Raw genomic sequence first — 21,360 nt, forward strand, 5'->3', positions numbered from 1 at the left:
AGTTGGTAAGTTTTTTATTTAGTTGTTACATTGAGTTTTTATTCATTAATTATTGTTTGTGTTGGGAGGGCAAATAAATAGTCTTGGACCCAATGGCATTCTGACATGTAAAAGGACATATATAGACAGGTAATTAAAAACAGTGAATAAATATAAAATAAAATTTTTTATATTGTAAGTAGTGTGCATTTTGGGGGAAGAAAAAGTCCTGATTAAAGAACTTCTTAGAATTTTGTTATATCTACCTTGAAAAAAGCATGAAATTGTCACATATGTGAGAGTTGGGCTTTTAGGAACTACTAGAATGATGATAGATAGCAAAGTGAGGGCATTCATGAAAAATACTTGAACCATGTCCCATTGCTCCAGCATCATTTATTGAAAAGGCTCTCTTTCCTCCATTGAATTGCTTTTGATAATTTGTCAAAATTAATTGGGCATATTTGTATGGATCTGTTTCTGGATTCTCTTTCTGTTTCATTGATCTTGTGTCTGTCCTGCCAGTACCACACTGTCATGCTCACTACAGCTATATGGTAAGCCTTAACATCAGAAAGAGTTATTTCTCCCACTTTATTCTTCTTCCTCAAACATTTTTAGAATAAATTCATTTATGTTTAAAAGGAAATTACTGAGATTTTGATATGAACTGGATTAAACCTAGTAGGTTTAATCCAGTTCATATCAAAATTTAGAGAAAATTGACATCTTTATTATGTTGAATTATCAATCCATGAACACAGCATGTCTTTCCAAGTATTTGTCTTTGATTTCTCCCATCAACATTTTATAATCTTCATTATATACATCCTATAAATGTTCTCTTAAGTTATATTTAAGTATTTTATTTTCTTAGGAGCAACTTTAACTGGTATTGCATTTTTAATTTCAGTTTCATTTCTTCATTCTGTCAGTAGATAGAAATGTAATTGAGTTTTGTGTATTGATCTTGTAACCTGTGGTCTTAGTGAACTCACTAGTTCTAGCATTATTTTGTTTTAAGATTCCTTGGGACTTTTTAGATAGACAGTTGTGCAATCTGAAAATAGAAACATTTTATATCTTCTTTTCCAGTCAGTATTCCCTTCCTTTTTTTTTTTTTCTTGCCTTATTGCAATAGCTAGAACTTAATACATTGTTGGATTGTTTGCTAAAATTTTGTTGAAGACTTTTACATCTAAGTTAATGAGAGATACTAGTCTGTATTACTTACTCCTTTTTTTGTACTATCTTTATCTGTCTTTGGTATCAAGATAATACTGGCCTCATAAAATCAGTTGTGAAGTAATCCCTCTCTGTTACTGGAAGAGATTGTATAAAAATTAGTGTTGGTGTTTTATTTTAATACTTTATGCTTTTTAAAAAACAAAAAGGTTGTCCTCAGATCTAGTCACATTAGATGAAATTTACTTTTTCCTCATAGGGGGAATATTTTAGATTTGAATATGACTTTTGCAGGCCTATTTTATGGCCATATAGTCTACCAAATTTCAGGCCGTTTGTATTGCCCTTTTTTTTTTAATGACAGGAAAAACAAAGGTCAGTACTAGTTATTGATGCATAGGCAGCGCTTGTTAAGTAGAGCAATATCTAATTTAAGTCTGATGCTGGATTCCTTGACTAGACTTACTGATTTACTATAAATGGGCTGAGTGTGAATTATAAAACTATGAAATCATTCATAATATTAATTATGGAATTACAGAAATTGAATCAGATGTGGAAACAAGGTAGGGTCACAAAGATTTTCCATCTGTTCTTTTTTAGAAATTTCATAGTTTTAGGTCTATGATTTGTTTAGAATTAATTTTTGCATATGGAGTGAGAGATGAGTTGAGATCATTTTTGTTTTTCGCATATAGATGTCTAATTGTTCTAGCATCAGTTGTTGAAAAGACTGTTTTCTCTAGTGACATTTATTGGCTGTATATCAATTGGTCATATATGTGTGGGTCTATTTCTGGATTCTTTATTTGTCTTACTGGTGCATGTGTCTGTTTTCTAACTAAAATTGCACTGTCATAATTGCTGAAGCTTTATAGTAAGTCTTCAAATCAGGTTGTATGAATTCTCTTTGGTACCTTTTTTTCAGAATTATTTTGGGTATTTCTGTTTCCTTGCTTTCCCATGTAACACAAAAGATAATTTCTCTAAAGTTAGTTACAGTGAAAAATCTGAAACCATTAATGAACTTCTTGTCCTCTGTACCATTAAACTGTATTGGGCTATCTTGAACATTGAATAGATTTTTCCCCTTGAATGCTTTTGTAACATAACACATAATTCATTTGAAAAGCATTGGTTTTCTGAATTATATAGACCTTTTAAATATTGGCACATTTCGTTATTCAATATTTAAATGTAACATTTGTTAATATCACTGGTTTCATCAGAAAGTCCTTTATGTGTTGGGAAGGTGTCATGCTAATTAATGGTGGTGGATACAGATTTTCAAAAATTATTAATTTTGTGTGAAAACTCAAATTTTTGATGCATACTGTCAGTTGTTTTTCTTGAAGTAACTGGTTTACTTGATTCACTTTTGAGACTTTACCAGATATCCATGTCTGAGATAACCATGGTTGGTTTATTTCACAACTCAATCATGCAAGGGCTTTTTCTTGAGGCAGCAGAAGTGCCTTAGTTCCTATTTTGTCACACAGAATATTGAACTCTACTCAAAGGGTAAGATTTAATAAAATGAAAAATTTTACTGCTTTTCATCAAGGACATTCTTTAGTAAAGTGAAACTGGTCTTTTCCAGAGAAATCTTGTGATATATGTACTCACTTTCTTATTATTATGTTTATTATACTTAAAATGCAGTGATTGACCTGGGAACCTATGCCTAATGTTATAACACTAGGAAGATAGTAAATTATTGACATTTTCAGAAGATCTGAAGATAGTATATTGGGAGACAATCTTTTATTTTAAGAGCGAATGCAGTTACATTAAGTTGTTGTTTTATTATCTTATAGGTGCTATACTTGGTAGATCAGAAACTCAGGAGTGTATTTTCTATAATGCTAATTGGGAAAGAGATAAAACCAATCGAACTGGTGTTGAACTCTGTTATGGTGACAAAGATAAACGGAGACATTGTTTTGCTACCTGGAAGAATATTTCTGGTTCCATTGAAATAGTGAAGCAAGGTTGTTGGCTGGATGATATCAACTGCTATGACAGGTAAGGAAACATTTCCTTTTTTATGATAGCATGGGATAATTTTTAAAAGGGAAAGATCAATGCATGTATTTTTCACTTTATTTCTTTTTTTGTAACCATGGGATTATGAAGACCCATTACAACGCTAGAGGCCTGGTGCACAAATTTGTGCATGGGTGGGGTCCCTCTGCCTGGCTGGCGATCGGGCTGGTCAGGGTCGTCTCGCCCAGTCCCAATTGGGGCCGGTGGCTGGGGAGGGACTGTGAGAGGGCTCCCAGGTGTGTCCAGCCCTGTCTCACCCAGTCCCGATCAGCCGGACCCCAGCAGCAAGATAACCTACTGGTCGGAGCATCTTCCCCCTGGTGGTCAGTGAACATCATAGCAACTGGTTGGTCAACTCTCTGTCAGACATTTAGCATATTAGGCTTTTATATATAGAGATTCTTTAATGACAAGATATGTATTTTAAGTAATAAAATAAATGTGACATGTTTATATTTTATCTTTGATATACTTTGAATAAATGACCAAGTAGTGAGAAATATAGATGAGAACTATTTCTTTCCTTATATTGTTAGGATTATAAATGTGTGTGTTTTTAAATGACAAATTTAAGGAAAAAGGATTTTTAAAATTGCTTTAAAAGGGAATATATCTGTTGAAAATCTATTCTCAAGGAGATGGAAACTTAATCATAGTATTTAATTTGCTTTTAGGTTTCTTTTTTATGTATGTGGAAGAAATTGATTTTACTACATTTTTTCCTTTTTTTTTCTTGCAAAGTAGGCCTTTGTTCTTTATCCCAAGAGACATTTTAACTTGATGTTCAGAATGACATCAGAACTAACACAGTCCTCATAGAAAACTACATTTTATTTAAAAGATCTTGTTTAAATTGTTTTATTCTATATTGACAATGAAATACAGTGGACATGTAATTGACTGTCAGTGATCTTTCTGTGAGGAGTCCCATAGATTTTGGGCTGATCAATTAAACTGCCTGGATTTTTTCATGGTGGGTGGGTGCTGATGACTGGCAGAGGCTGCAAAGTCCTAGATAACCAGACTTTTTGGAGCCAAAAACTGATATACTCATGGGACACTAGATACTTCCTCTTCGCTTTTAGGTTTCTCTTCTGTGGTTGATTGGCTATATGTGATAATAGCAAAATGCATTGAATAAGACCATACAAATTGAATTAGCTCTACTTTTTATTAAAATAGTTACTTTGGTGTATATGTATTATTTACGATATACTTCCAAATCTGTGAGTTTTCAAGGGATTATTTCTCTATAATTATATATTTAAGCTGCATTTCAATTATTAGCCTTTCTATTAGAAGAGGTGATTATTAAATAATATTTGCTATTATGGAAGGTAAGTAGGGCCACTAAGAAAACAGTATAGAGGTTCCTAAAAAAAATTAAAAGTTGAACTACCTTACATTTCAGCAATTCTACTTCTGGATATTTATCCAAAAATGAAAACACCAACTGAAAAAGATACATGCACCTTTATGTTTATTGTAGCATTATTTATAATAGGAAGATGTGGAAGCAGTATAATTGTCCACTGATAGATGAACAGGTAAAGAAAGTGTATGTCATTAAAATATATATTACATGCATAATATATATAATATGTAATATATAAAACATATAATATTCTATTGTATGCATGTAAGTCAGCCATAAAAAGAAGGAAATCTTGCTATTTGAAACTACATGGATAAATCTTAATGGCATTATGCTAAGTGAAATAAGTCAGAGAAAAAAAAAACCATATGATGTCATTTATATATGAATCAAAAAGACAAACCAAAATTCATAGATACAGCGTGGTTGTAAGAGGCTGAGAGGGAGGGGGGGTGAAATAGGTGAAAGGGGAGAAATGGTGCAAACTTCCAGTTATAAAACAAATTAGTCCTGGCATGTAATGTACAGCATGGTGACTATAGTTAAAAATATTGCATTGTGTATTTGAAAGTTGCAAAGAGGGTAGATCTTAAAAGTTCTCATCACATGGAAAAAATTTGTATCGCTGTGGTGATGGATGTTAACTAACCTTATTGTGGTGATCATTTCACAGTCTCTACAAATATATTACTAGAAGCCCAGTGCACGAAATTCGTGCATTGGGGGGGGGGAGGGTCCCCTCAGCCCAGCCTGCACCCTCTCCAATCCGGGACCCCTTGGGGGATGTCTGACTGCCGGTTTAGGCCCGATCCCGGGGATTGGGCCTAAACCAGCAGTCAGACATCCCTCTCACAATCCTGGACCGCTGGCTCCTAACCGCTCACCTGCCTGCCAGCCTGATGGCCCCTAACTGCCCCCCCTGTCAGCCTGATCACCCCTAACTGCCCCCCTGCCGGCCTGATCACCCCTAACTGCCTTTGCCTGCTGGCCTGATCGCCCCTCACTGCCCCCCTTGCCGGCTGGTTGCCCCTAACTGCCCCCCTACTGGCCTGATCACCCCTAACTGCCTCTGTCTGCCAGCCTGATTGCCCCCAACTGCCTCCCCCGCCTGCCTGGTTGCCCCACGCAGCCTGCTGTTCGGTAGTTTGGTTGCCCCACGCAGCCTGCTGCTCAGTCGTTTGGTTGCCCCTCACTAACCCCCCTGCTGGCCTGGTTGCCCCACACAGCCTGCTGCTCAGTCATTTGGTCATCCCTCACTAACCCCACTGCTGGCCTGGTCGCTCCACGCAGCCTATTCGGTCGTCGATTAGATTGCGATGGTTGCTTAGGCTTTTATTATTATAGATTATGTTTCATACCTGAAAAATATACAATGTTATATGTTAATTATGTATCAATTTTATTTTTTTTTAAAAGGTAGGTAGAAAGAAGTTGGGGGGAAGAGATTTGGAAATCATCTTTATCCAAAACTATCTTTCATTAATTAGTTGATATCAAGGATTTTTGGTGTTTTTTTGTGTGTGTGCTTTTTGTAATAAAAAGATACTGTGCTTCTCATCTAAAACCAGTATTGGTGGAGGTTAAACTTGGCTTGATAATGGGGTGCGGGTTGTTCAGTGCAAATGCTTGTTCTTACAGGGATAATTACTGTACCAACTCTGTTTCTAGGGATTAGATGCTAACTTAAAAGTATGTGAAATTTTGTTTTTATGCTCCGAATTTGATTAAAAAACAGATAATAAGGATAATAAGAAAAGTAGGAGAAAGGAAAAGAAGATTAAAGAAATGTCAAAGTATGGAGGAAAAGAGTAATGAAAAGGAAAATGAAATTGGATGGCAAAAAGTAATTAAGCTAGGTTAATTTACTTCCCATAATTTGAGGCATGGTTCTAAATACTAAATATTAAATTTATTTATATATATATGTGTATGTATGTATGTATGTATATATATATATAATTCTTTTGCTAAATTGTTAAAAATTTAGCTTTCATTTATCTTATACTTTCTACTAAATAGATGTTGGTATCAATTACATTTTAAAGTTAGATTTTTTAAAGACTGCATTCTACCTGAAATATCTTGGGCTTTTCATTATAAAGTTAAATTTAACCTATTATTTTAATAGTCATCCTTAAAGTTCAATTTATTTGTAACATGTCTTTAAATCTGCCTGATGTTTGTTAGCAATATTTAAATGTTTGATTTTTTTAAAAAGAAAGAATAGGTACAGTGGTCCTTCCTTAGCTGCAGTTTTGCTTTGTTTTTTAATATATTTTTATTGATTTCAGAGAGGAAGGGAGAGTGAGAGAGAGATAGAAACATCAATGATGAGAGAGAATCATTGATCTGCTGCCTCCTGCATGCCCCTACTGGGGATCGAGCCTGCAACCTGTGCATGTGCCCTTGATCGGAATTGAACCTGGGACCCTTCTGTCTGCAGGCCGACGCTCTATCCACTGAAGCAAACCAGCTGGGGCTGCTTTCCGTGGTTTCAGTTACCTATGGGAGTTAAGAGTGTCATTTTTGGGCCCCAAAATATTGAATGGAAAATTCCAGAAATAACTTGATATTGTGCACAGTTTTGAGTGTTGTAAAGAAATCTCGTGCTGTCCTACCCACAACTGGAATCATCCTTTTGTTCAGTGTATGCAGGTTGTATATGTTACCTGCTCATTAGTCACTTAGGTGTTTTGATTATCAGAGAGAGAGAGAGAGAGAGAGAGAGAGAGAGAGAGAGAGAGAGAGAGACCACTATTATATAACTTCTATTATAGTATATTGTTATAATTGTTCTATTTTATTTGTTAGTTATTGTTGTTAACCTCATATTGTGCCTAACTTATAAATTAAACTGTATCATAGGTATGAATATATAGGAAAAAACAGTGTATGTAGGGTTCAGCACTATCCTCGGTTTCAAGCATCCCCTGGGGTCTTGAAACTTTTCCCCTGTGGATAGGTGGGGGGAACTACTGTATAGCTGTTTCTTAGTGATTGATTACGATTTGTTCTACAGGCTAGTTTCTGATCTTTTCAGTAACTTAGGTTCTCTATAGAAGGCTGCCTCCGCCTTCCCCTCCAGATCAACCTAACTTGAATCAGTTTTTGATTTACTAGGTTCTATGTTTGTTGTTACATATTGTTCTTGTTGCTTATCTTAAGCCTGTTCATTGTGTTCAGGGTATTTAAATCTGCTACTACAAAAAAAGGCACTTAATTCCCAAGGCCTGATTTGGTCTCTAATATTGAGATATATTCTACTGTGAGGAATGAACTTGCATCACTTTGTATTGGTGTATTTGAATGTATACATACGTATTTATATGTACACAGATATAGTTTTATATATAGTGTTCAGTGTTTGTATTCCTGAAATGGGAAAGCTATATTTCTTGTGAGAAAAAGCACTACTAGACTAAATTTCTTCATTGGCTTAGGTTCCTCTTTCAGTTTTCTAATAATTAAACAACAGAAAGATGGTTGATTTAGATTGATCATTAAAAACCGAGTTAAAGCAATAGTCTCAATGAGCCAAAGTGATTGTTATAAAATCGGCTGTTTATTTTATTCTGATTTAGTAACAGGATTCCAAGAACAGTTTTGAATTTTAAGAATTGATCATTGGATATTAATAAAAATCTTAAAGTTGACTATAAATGACTTAGTATTTTATCTCTGAGAAGAACTTGAGAAAAAAACCTGTTGTAGATTCAGTATAATAATGTTGATTTTCATTATTTTTCTTTGTTTGCAGGACTGATTGTATAGAGAAAAAAGACAGCCCTGAAGTATATTTTTGTTGCTGTGAGGGCAATATGTGTAATGAAAGGTTTTCTTATTTTCCGGAGATGGAAGTCACACAGCGTAAGTTTACAGGGAAAATACCTAGGTCTGTTTAGTAGATGGAAAACGAAGTATATTCGTGTTAATAGAATAATTTACTCCTACCTCTCCTACTTTTATTTTTCTCTTAAAATTTGATCCTACAATAAATACTTACTATAGAATTTTGTAGACCAAATCTGAATTGTTCTTTTCCTTCCCTTTCCACAGCTACTTCGAATCCAGTTACACCTAAGCCACCCTATTACAACATCTTGCTCTACTCCTTGGTGCCACTTATGTTAATTGCAGGGATCGTTATCTGTGCATTTTGGGTGTATAGACATCATAAGATGGCCTACCCTCCTGTACTTGTTCCTACTCAAGTAAGTTATTGTCTCATACTTAGTGCTGTTTTAACTTGCATATTTTAAAGGAGTATTACTGTGATAAAATCCACCAGTTTGTTACAATTCATTTTCCTTTAGAGTTAATTTTTGAATATTTTTACACTTGATCTTAGCCAAAAGGCCGAGAAGCGATTAAATATTTTTTATCATGGAAAAATATAGCTAATTTTGCAAACTTACTAATTTGCTATCTCCTGAACTTTTCTCACTTAAGTGTTGAGTAGACTAGATTGAAGGGTTTCCCCATTCCTGTTTTTCTTGTCATTATAATACTTTACAGTGTGAGATTCACCCTGCTTTGTTTATTATGATGTAACTGATGATGGAGAAAGGAAAACAACCCTTTTTTCCCCCTTCTATTCTCTCCTCCATTCCCAAATTTTTGTGCCTTTTTTTAAGACTACTTGCCAAAATATCCTTCTAACCATGGATAGGGACCCCTTAAGGTAACCAGGAAAATGTGGAAAAGAGAGGTTTCACAAAGGCTTCAGGAAGATATATCACTAAAAATGTTGTTTGGGGGAATTTCTCATCATGTATTGTTGGCAGTTCCAAATATATTTTTGTTTGCAAAATAAAAAAAACCTTTTTTTTAATGTCCTTGATTCTCACTTCTCTGAGCCAGAATATGTCTGAAAATATAGCTGTGGTGGGTAGCCAGATTAAATGCATGAAATTTTCCTCATTCTCTATCATGTAGACAGTTGGCTCTTGTCCAGTGCTTTATAAGGACTTATAAATAGTTGATATTCTACAGGCTGAGCAAAGGTGATAACTTTTGGTTATATTTGCTTGAGACATTTTTAAACTCTAGTTTTTACTGTTTTAACTCTTAAGATCAGATTACCTCAGCCTCTGGATCTCTTTGTTTAACTTTGTTTCTCTAACACAGTAGGATTAATGGTTAAACTCGATAGAAGAAAATGGTAAAGCCCTATAATTTAATGACCAAAACAACTTCTTCTCTTTAAGCTTTATTTACATAACATATTTCTTTCTCAGTACTTGCTGCAATCTGTTAGCATTAGATCATTGATCCCCATAATCTTTGTAAAATGTGTATATGGAGGAATAAACCTGAGGTTAAATACTTGGTTCAATTAGGTAAACACACTATTTTGTACAGCTGAAATATTTAAACTTTTAGACATTAGTAATCAAGTTGTGAGTCAATATAAAATAATCCCTAAAAAGTATTTTATAATAAAAAAATGTTAGTGTCCAGTAAATAGATGTAGTTTAATCCATAAGGCCATAGGATGATACACTTTATCTTCTGTTGGTGGTAACTATTTTAATAATAAATACCTAAATTTAGAAGAGAGAGCATTTATCTTTATTATTATAGTGGTGTCCAAATGTACCTTACTTACATTTGTGGTGTGATAGAAACTAACTGGAAACTATATTTAAAAACAACTTTGTTGTTTCTTAGTAAAACTATAAGAATAATAATGTAATCTTATAGATAATATTGATTTATATACAATGTTGATAGGAAAGTATGGTTGAACATTTTTTTAAAAGGGCTTGATATAATATATTAGGCTACTTTAGAAATGCTAATTAATTCCAAGGTTTAAGGAAAGATGCAGTTATTATTCATAAATAACTAAGAGCCAGGTATCTTTAATAGTATTCATCTCTGTGGGTTTTAGATATTTGTTGCCATGGTTAATGTTATTGTACTCATTTATTTATACTTGCATTGTTCTGTGGTGAATTTGAATAAATTGTATGAATTACTGAAAAATAAGGAATGAGTTGGAAGGTTTTTGATGGAATGATCTGGAATGGTCAACCTTTGTTATGAAAAATAAAAGACATGCCTGATGTTATGCTTTCCTTCTGTCATAAACTGTGCTGTGGAAAAGGAGCATTGTCATCAGTGTGGTATTTCTCTTGTGTCAACTTCACAGCATCTCAGAAATTGTAGTACCACTCTTTCAGTCTCATTTTGGGTGAGAAAATTATGTAAACTAGTTCTGCAAGATGACTTAGGGGCCATCTTGTTACAAAATACTCAGTTTTATCTATTTAAAAATAATTACTGAAAATTACATCAAGCATTTATTGAACATTTAGAGTGTATCAGAATACTGGTAAGTTATGTATATGTAGAAATACATAATTTAGATAAGAATACATAAAACTATATAAGATATATAACTTTCCCTCCATGATTTCCAACTTGTGACTGGTATATGAAGATCATTTTTAGAATATCACGATGAATTTTGGTTTAAAAATAAAAATTCCTGAACCACACCCCTAAAAGTATAGAATGGGGCTTAGGATATTATGTTTCTAATAAGTTTTCCAGGTGATTTTGGTGACAGCCAGGTATGGAAAGCACTGATTTGATTTTACTCACAGGATTGTTTATATAGTTTAATCCCTACTTTATAGATAAAGAAATTGAGACATAGCAAAGCTCACAACTATTGGAGCTGGAATCTAAACCAAGGACTCCGACAACTAAAGCTTTGCTCTTATTGCTTACGCTGTTCTGTTTCTCATTTTCCACAGAACAGTTGCCTCAGGGGTTTCAGATAATTCTAAACATTCCTGCCATCTCAGAATCATTCTATAGGCCATTTTATTTTCCTACTTTGGGATGTTGAATAACAAGCAATAAAACAATAAAAATGAGCAATAACATGATCACATCATCTCTAATAGGACAAAAGGAAAAATAAACGTCATATTCATGTTTTCCATTAAAAAATTTTAACACATTTTAGAATAGGGTTTATGAACTTTGATTGGGTTGTAGGTAAAGATTCTTGTGTGTCTGAGTTGGTAGTGCCAGTACCTACTTGGTATTCAAGACTTTTTTGAGGGAGAGAAGTAGGTAGAGGAGACATGCTACACATTTGAAATCTTAAAGTGACTTCTGTATTTCATCCCATATTCATGTCCCCATATTCCAAGTTTAATTACAAGACCAGTTAGAAAAATATCTTACATGCTTGTTGTGGATTTCTAGACCATTCTTTCTCTAAATTCTTTAAAACTTTTAGACAATGATGTAAAATTTGTCATTCATTTTCTTAGGGAAACTTTTCCTTAGAGCTTTGGCTAAAGGCTGGTTTGTGGATTAACTGCTCTGTTGTAAGATGTTAGTGGTGATATCTTTTCATGATGATACTTATTGATGAGTCATTCCTACAGTAAGAACTATACTTGAAGATTTACAGGGATTCTCAACAGAGCAAAAATATGTGCTGATAAAGTTACATATACTGTGCTCATTCATTGATCTGATCTTTTATTCTCCTTGGGGAAAAAAAAAAGATCAATCCTATGGGATATACTGGAGAACTGAGATATCAACATACATCTTCTTGCTAAGCTACTACTATGTGACATTGTTTCATGGTATCACTGTCTTCCCAGTCATCCTGAATGAAAGCCTCGGAGACAAGTGCTTCTCCTACTCTTGGCTCTGTCCATTCACTGTTCATCCCTTCTGATCCTATTGTAGTTCAGGACATTATGGCATCCAGTGCTAAGATTATTTCTATAATCTTGTAGCTGGTCTTCTTGCTTCCAGTTTTCTCTCTTCATCTGTACTAATGCTGTAGAATACTTGTCTGATTATGTTACTTCAGTGCTTTAAAGCTATTTGAGAGTTTTCAAACGATCAGTACAAAATATACAAAGTTTGGAGCATAACGTGTGGTCTTCTACACTTTGTCTGCCTTTTTCTCCTAATGCAACCTAAGCCATCCATCATATCCATCTAGAATGGTATTAGTTATGTGCCTTCCTTGAGGGAATTGAGAAAATAGTGCTCAAGTCAGTTTCAGTTTTCTGTGATGCAGATGAGTGACCCGGTTGAGAAACGCTCTAGTCATTTGTATATGTGTCATTCTCACACTTGATCTTAAGCTCCTTGAAGATAACGTGTGTTTGTATCACTACTGTATCTCACACAGTATTTGCATGTAATAACTATTCTGTAAGTGATGAATTGCTAAATTGACTTTATTGTATTTAGAGTTATACTAAGATGATAATGCACTATGCCCAGGGATTCATTTAATAAACATTTAGTTGCTCTAGGGCTTTGCTTTAAGATGAATCTTAAGGCCGTATTTCTTAGGGATAAAATAAGTTGAAGTCTTCCAGGCTTTTATGAGAATGCCATTATTCAATTCTTTATTTAATCACAATCTTAAAGCATTCTTTTAATTTCTATCACCTATATCACTTTTCTTTTGCCTGTGTTGAAACTGTCTTTCCACATGTAAAAAGAGCCTTTTAATAATCTTTAGTGAGTAAACTGATCATGAACTGGTTTTTCTAGTGTCAGTGAGTCATGAATGTGATGGAATTGATGCATTCACTCTATTATTAAGAAGTCTTAATGTGGTTTCAATAAAACTATTTTCATCACTTTCATAATCATATGTGAGCTTAAGTTTCTTGCTTATAAGATCTTTATTTGTGCTGATAAAAAATACCACTTGATAAGAAAATGCATTTTAGGGACTAGAAATTAACCTGCCTTTAACAAGATAAGAAGTTAGCTTCTTGTTAAATTTTTAGAGGCTATATAAACAGCACTATAGTATTGTAACATTAATACTTTTTAAATGACATTGATCTCTTCAGTTCTTATGTCATGACATTTTTGTCTAGGTTTTGGTCTGATAAGGACTAAAAGCTTTCACATGTTTGAGATACCTAGTTGGGCACACAGAATAATCCAATTGACCTTAATATTAAAGTAATCATAGGTTGTCCTTTCATGCTATGTCAAATTACTGTGCACTGAGAAACCAAGCCATCTTTGAAATGCTTTGTAGGATTTCCCTGTTGAACATGAATCTATATATGTACTCATTTAAAGTTAATAAGATACTGAAAGGGGCAGCATATCATCATTCAAACAAGGCAGTTTAGGGAAGTATGTTCCTTCTTTATTTGGGAGGATGTATGGGGCATTTACTAAATCTCATTAAGTATTTTATATGCTAATATTAAGTAATACCTGCAAAATAAATATTACATCCATAGAAGCATATCTTGAAATAGATTGACTGCTTACTAAATGCTTGGAGTTTATGAACACATCTCTTGCTTTTTCTATATCTCTTGCTTTCTCTTTTAAAAATTGTCTTCTATTTAAAATAAGTGCTTACTTGTAACAAGACAAATTATATAGATAAAAGTCTGTGTGTCCCCCCCACCCCCCAAAAAAAGGGGCAAAAATCATTTGTTCTTCCTCTCTTTTTTTAATCAGTTTTCTGAAATAACCAATTCTAACAGGCTGGTGTATATCCTTTGACACCTTGAATCTCATTTGTTTGAGTATATGCTTTCCCCCCTATTTTTTAAACTGTAAAATCTTATTCCACGATGTATACTAAGGACAGCTTTTCAGCTCAGTACTTCTAATCGATCTCATTCTGATTAAATGATGTTGTTTTTAGATGAAATGTAGTGGAACTTTAATGTGTGCTCTTAAAATACCAAAATTTGTTGTATTATTCGCTTAGAGTTTGTGTTAGGTTTCTGATAAGAGCAGGAACCTACATTCCACAATGTTTTCACTTTATTATTTTAGTATGCTTAAAATATGATTATATAATGCTGTTGTTTTATGCTTGAAGATATATATATATATATATATTTGGGGGGGGTACATGCTTTAGAAGTAGTACAGGGCTATTACAAATGTCTCTTCCTTCTGTGTTCCACCTTTGTGTGTGATTGTTTTTATATTGGTAACCTAAATTACAACTTACTTTTATATATACTTCTATACTAATTGTGGAAAAAGTGTCATAAATTATCCATAGACATGCATCTTGAAAAAAAATTACTCTCATTAGGCATATGTAAGCTATTTCACTTACATATACACAGATAGGCCCACTTGGAGATTGGATGAAATCCTGTGTTCAAAAGCAAAAGGAAGGGAAGGGAAGAAGGGGAAAGAAAAAAAAAACGCTGTATCAAAAGCTTAAAGTAAGTTAAAGCTACACATTAAAATCAAAGCACCTTGTTTCTAAGACTGACTTTCATTTAAATTAAAAAATGTTGAGTTCAGTTTTTCTTTGGCCTTTGGAGAACCCAGTCTGCCAATTTACAAATGGGCCTGATGCGTGTAGACCAGAGGACATTATTCCTCCTTGCCTGGCAAGGCGATGGTAGATAGGAAGAAGTAAGTTTGCTTTTCTCTCTATTCTTTATTTCCAGGACCTCATCCTGGATCTGTTTCTTCACTCCTAGCTACTTCATTGCTGTCAAACCTTTTTCTATTAACTTGAGATTATAAAAATGAAAAAAAAGTTTGTTTATTAGTGAAAGCTGTTCATATCAGATAGGCTGGGAGGTATGCAAGTTTGTTTGTTTTGTTTTTTGTTTAACCACTCACCTCATGCTTGAGGGCCCATCGTGTGCCAGGCACTATGCTGGATGTGCAGTGGTAAGTAGCACCAGGACAGTCCTTGCTAGTAGCCCTTTTGGAGCCCACAGTTAATACGTAGATGAACGAAAAGTAGGTTGGTTGATTGGTTGTTTAACTTTACAGTTTGGAAATGAAGTATATAGAGAGTAAGAAGGGAGTTGCTTCAATAACTTTGGGCAATGATAGAGGAAAGGAGAAATACCTGATTCTAGCTCTGTAGTGATTAGGAGAAGAGCCACATCTGGGGTGCTCAATTAATGTTAAGTCCTCAATAAGTGTTAGCTATTATTGCTAACAAAATAACAACTTCAAAATTGTACTCAAAATGAATCATTGTCATTGAAACCATTGTAGGTACATGACAATACTTTGAGATTAATTTAGTGTAATAAAAGATTTCATTTTGACTCAAGTACTATACAGAGCACTTAAGATGAACTCATTTAATCTTTCAACATCCCATGATTAGGGTCAGGGGTCCTCAAACTTTTTAAACAGGGGGCCAGTTCACTGTCCCTCAGACCGTTGGAGGGCCGGACTATAGTTTAAAAAAAAACTATGAACAAATTCCTATGCACACTGCACATATCTTATTTTGAAGTAAAAAAACAAAACGGCAAAAACACCCGCATGTGGCCCATAGGCCGTAGTTTGAGGACGCCTGATTTAGGTCCTATTTTAAATCCATTTTATAGAATAAGAAAAACAAGACAAAGGTAGGTAAATAAGTTGGCCTAGAGTCAGTTTGCTTATTGGCAAAAATGCTTGTGCATTTATATCCAAGGATTAAATACATTGAATTAATTTTAATTTAATGGCTTATTTCTGTAAATAATGTGGGGTTCATAAAAAACTAAACTAGGGTGAGGGTAAGGATCAGAGTACATAAATTACATTTTAAAAAGTTTTTATAGTGAGCATATGTAGACTTAAAGATAAACATAACCACTTTACCATATCACAATATATTAATGTATAGCATGGTCCTTTTTCTTTTTTCAGCCTAACTTGCAGAATACACGTGCTGAAATGAACAAAAAAATTTTCATACCAGTAAAATCTGATGCTACTGAGCAGTAACCAAAAGGAGAATGGGCATCCCTACATCTCTTTCAGACTTTTAACCTCAGGGCTGGCTACCCTAAGGAACTAACAACTTCTTAGGGAACGTGTTCAGAATTCTAATTTCATCCACCTTGGTCTGTTTTTGCTTTGCTTTCAGAAGGATTAGATGAGAGAAACTGTAGGAAGTAGGAGCTGATATATCACAAGAATTTTGAAACTCTATTTGGATTGGAATCATGGCTGTGCATTTGACAGTATCCTTATTATTGAATCTGTTAATGTATAATGTCTTGCTTTCCTTAGCTCAGAAACATTTGTCCTCATACACACACTGTGTTATTTCTTTATAGATTCTATTTCTATCTACTTGGCAATAGTCTTTTTATAATTAGCGATTTTAAAGTTTCTTAGAATGTAAGATAATTAGATGACTAAGGAGATAAATTTAGAATTTATCAGTTTTCAAATACTTGGGTAGGGGCTTCTTAATTCTTGATAGTTCTAAGAAGTTTTTGAGTAGGGGAAAATGTATATTATATATCATATATTTATAGTATGTAAATGAACCTAAATCCCTATTTCTAGGAAGATTTCTTTGTATTCCAGTTTTGTATATCTAACTGGCTACTAAATGTCTCCACCTAGATGTCTCTAAGCACTTAACATTCAAGGATAGTGCTCTCTCTCAAACCTGTTTCTCAGTAAATGGAACCAATAACCATTTGGTTGCGCAAGTCAGAAATGTAGGATGGGTCCTAATGTTGTTTTTGTACCTTATCTTTTTTTCCCCCTTTCTCCTTATTGATTAAGGTATTATATATGTGTCCTTATCTTTCGCCACCCCCCACTCATGCTTTCACCCCCCTGGTGTCTGTGTCCATTGGTTAGGCTTATATGCATGCATACAAGTCCTTTGGTTGATCTCTCCCCCTTACCCCCACCCTCCCCTACCTTCCCTCTGAGGTTTGACGGTCTGATCAATGCTTCTCTGTCTCTGGATCTGTTTTTGTTCATCAGTTTATATTCCATAAATGAGTGAGATCGTGTGATATTTATCTTTCTATAATTGGCTTATTTCGCTTAGCATAATGCTCTCTCTTATCTTCCTAGCTCTAATACTTATTCCATTTCTCAAGGATCCTCTTCTCAGGAAGATCTTCTCTTATTTAATTTGCCAGTTTAAGTCAGGTTTCTCCTTACAGGTGCTCAAGATACTGAATTCCTTTTTCTTGTTCTTTATAATTATTCATTTATGAGTGTAATCTTTGATTAGTTTAGTCTTTTTTACCTACACTATAGTAAGCATCACCAGAGCCTGGATAGTCAGTGCCTGGCACAAACTAGGCACTCAGTAAAGATTTGTTGAATCATAGAGAAGTACTGTTCATTCCTTTCCGATGTTTGACAGTTAATTTTTTTCCCCTTAAGGTAGTCTTTTTTAAAAGAATTTTATTCAGCAAACCTAATTATTTGACATTAATGTGCTTATTTGGTTTTCACTGCTATCTCCAGTTAGAGTTAGTGACATTCAAGTTCCATTTTCCATGTTGTGAATCCAGGCTGTTTTGTTTGGTTCCTTTCTATATATTTATGTATTTTGGTGAATCTATTTTTTTGGATTCTGTTTGGACCCTTTTATTTTATAACATTGTTGATACATTGAGGCTTGTTCTTGGTGTCTCTTGTTTAGTTTGCATCATTCTATAGTTTATTCTAATGTGTACATTGAATAAGTTTATACTTTTTGGTAAGGTTCATGAATGGCACCTGCTTGCACAATGTTATTACAGTGGCATCTTTATCTCTGAAAGCACCTGTATGGAAACAAAACCTGAGAGATGCTTAAACCTTGGGAAGCTATAGTCTAGTTATTCATGTGGCATGTATTTCTTACAAGGAATGAATTTTACTCTGGAGTACTGATAAGATGTTTTAATAGTAGGATTAGTTAAGCCAATAAAGGCATGTATTTCTTACAAGGAATGAATTTTACTCTGGAGTACTGATAAGATGTTTTAGTAGTAGGATTAGCTAAGCCTTTTAGATGAATTATAAATAATCCTGAATTGTCACAGGAAAAAATTAAGAAGGCAAAAATCTAGTTAAGCAACTGGTATAGATAAATGAGCTGTCAAATCTTTTTTCGTTGTTGCTCTTTTTCTCTGTAGAAATATTGGAAACTGGAGAATATGATCAGTGATTGGAGGGATTCATAGCCTTCCTTTACACTGGTGACAGTATTTCTCTTAATTTTAAATTTGGGCCCTTACCTCTTTTGTGATGACTAAGGCATTGAAAATCTTGTTCTCTATGAGTGTCCTCAGATTGAAAAGTATGTATGGATACTTGTTCTCAGGGCCACCACTGCTTGAATTCTTTACTGTTGCTGTGGCTAGGGAAGTAGAATAGTAGTAGGCCTGGTCTGTCACTCTTTCTATTTAATTCTGACCTTCTTAGTCTTCCCTTTTCTTCTTTTTTTTTACCCTATTGTATTGTTGCACACATTCACATTGGCACCGGAAACAATTTTCTGTCTCACTGTTATGCTTCTACTGCCTTCGATGAAAGGGATGTGCAGCAGTTCAGGAAGTAAGAGATTCTAGAGATTCTGAAGATAACTGTCTGAGAGTGTGGTCTGAGCTATATAGTGCTGCTCCTACAAATGTTGTTAAAGGCAATACTGCCCTCTGGTGTCCAGAAGTCAATTCCAATGCATTTCTTCTCAATTAAATTACTTTTTGTATTCTTATAGTTAAGACACTATAACTTCTTAGAAAAATAAGTAACAGTTATTTAAGATTTGGCTTAGTTTATTTACTGGCTTGAAGTCCATCCAATCAGGTAACTCGGGGTTATACAACAGTCATCTATCTGATAGGTAATGTCTGATAGGTAATGTCCCAGTTTGTTTTTTTAAATATTACTTTCCTTTGTTTTATAAGGAAAGTGTTCCCAAGTCTCGTTTTAGAAATATTATACAGTGGATCATTGCCAATTTTTAAAAAGCTAAATCATTGTCCTTCTTCCTTCACTTTTGTAACTGATGTGTCATTTTTCATTTCATTCTGGATATAAATCGTAATTTCTTTTGCCTGTGTTTTTTCTTCACAAGCACGCCTTTCATATAATGATAGAGGTAAGATGCATTGATGTTTGTTTTATGGTTGTGGAACTTTTTTGTGGATGCATACTAAACATTTTGTTCTTAGATTATTTGTTACTGCTTTATTGTGCATCCTTTATAGTTTATACATTTATGTTATGAAGTTTTTTTTTCTACTTTTGGTATTGAAAACATGATTGATTTGCCATAGTAATAGTTTTTGGTTTTAATGGATTGTTAACAATATTTATACTTATCTGAGGTGGAATGTAGATACAACTGTTTTAGTTGATTAGAAGTTAACACCTAATGGCACGATTTTTAGTCTTAAAATCTTTGTATTGGTTAATTTTTATATAACATCATTAGCTTAAATGTCAGCATGTCCTCACCTTTGACAGGGGCTGACTTTCTGGTTGAATCCATTATCTTTCAATGTGAAATCTATATTTTCAGGTAGTTTCTTTCATCTTTGACATCTATAGCAAATGGACTAGCTAGTGAAGTATAACTTGATTTTTTGCTGTGTGGTAGTTTAAAACTTTAATTAGAGTTCAGCCTTCATCTGGAGAATTCAGAATAAGTAAAATGATCACAAACTTCTTTGCAGTTCTTACTTTGAACAATGTATTCAGGTATTGGTTATAGCAGTGTTATTGTGTTGGGGTGGGAGGCACTTTTTCCAGCTGTAGTCATTTGTTGTTTCATAACATGATGTCTCACGATGCCATAATTTTCACATACAAATGGGTAAAGAAGGGATGTAATCAGAGCCATGTTCTAATGTGTATCTTTTAAACTGCAAAAATAGTATGGATACTGCAAAACAACCAGAGACTAAGGGAGATTTTTTAGGAATTCTGCAGTCCTCATAGCTGTTCCCACCTGAAAGGAGTTTTTCTGCATGGCAGGGCAAATTCCTATTTTACAGATAACATTACAATGTTGCTGTCATTTTGAAGTTTAAGTCTGAATTAGTCTTCCCAGGTATTCATATACTTTAAAGGTATAAATCTTTATTTCTAGAATAGAGCATTGTTTTTTGTGTGGGTAAATTAGTATAATGATGTTAATAAACTGAAAATCTCTTATAATATTAGAGATTCAGTTAAAGCTTAATAAAGAACTTAAAATTATGAAACAGAAGAACATTCTACTACTGATTTTTCACTGAAAAAGCAAAAGATATGTTGATTGATTGATGTTATAGATTTCAGATAGTGGTACCTATTATAGGTACTGGTTTTTTAACCCAGCCTTTTAAGTATTATAGGATGTTATTTATAAACAATATTTCTTATTTGATGCTCTATAGGAATGTACCTTTGAAGACCTTTTTATCCCCCTTTGAAAATTGGCCAGTGTTCTTTTTTAAGCTTTTTACTTATAAGTAATTTTGACAGTGGTTATGTTTTCAGGCTATGATATAATGGTAATATCATTACGAGAATTATCTAAGATTTATCAATGAAATAATGGTAGCTTAGAAACTTGTTAAACAGAACCTTGGAAACCTGGGAACTTTGAAGTTTATCTTTGCATTTGGAAAACACTCAATTATTTTATTTCTAAGCACAGACATTAAAATTTATTATGTTTCCTAAAATTAAGATTAATGTTATGTTAAATCATGTTTTGTACTGCTGACATATTCTTAATTTGATTTGTGAATTAAGTAATCCAAATCCTGTTTTATGGACATCATTTCCAGGTAGATGGTACTCTAGAACTGAGAATGGGCAATGTATGTTATCCAGAGACATTATCAGTTAATTTATATATAAGTTATTAAAAGTCATAGTGTTTAAATTTAGAGCCATGTTACCCTTTATCTGGTTATTTTTCCTTCAGCTTTCAGCCCTTATCTGTATATTTTAGTTTTTGGCATTCCAGCTTTGAAAATTCAAGTTTTCTAATTTACCTCTAAAGGAGGGGAAATCATTGACATTAA

The 21,360-nt window shown here is 33.8% G+C and overlaps 1 protein-coding gene across 6 annotated transcripts in view; it reads left to right on the forward strand.

The window, feature by feature from the left end:
* Window positions 1–21,360, forward strand: part of ACVR2A (activin A receptor type 2A) — a 93,538-nt gene that overhangs the window by 50,990 nt on the left and 21,188 nt on the right. For 5 of the 6 annotated variants that reach the window (XR_008557453.1, XR_008557454.1, XM_054723218.1 and 2 more), the window contains exons 2-4: window positions 2,982–3,189; window positions 8,343–8,452; window positions 8,642–8,796. Coding sequence is in view for 4 of the 6 variants with exons in the window: in XM_054723218.1 (XP_054579193.1) it covers window positions 2,982–3,189; window positions 8,343–8,452; window positions 8,642–8,796 (473 nt within the window). In the remaining 2 variants the exon portion in view is untranslated. The remainder of the gene's footprint in view (window positions 1–2,981; window positions 3,190–8,342; window positions 8,453–8,641; window positions 8,797–21,360) is intronic. The other variant, XM_054723220.1, reaches the window with a different exon arrangement.

This window comes from Eptesicus fuscus, chromosome 11 (genome assembly GCF_027574615.1).
Source record: "Eptesicus fuscus isolate TK198812 chromosome 11, DD_ASM_mEF_20220401, whole genome shotgun sequence".
NCBI lineage: Eukaryota > Metazoa > Chordata > Mammalia > Chiroptera > Vespertilionidae > Eptesicus > Eptesicus fuscus.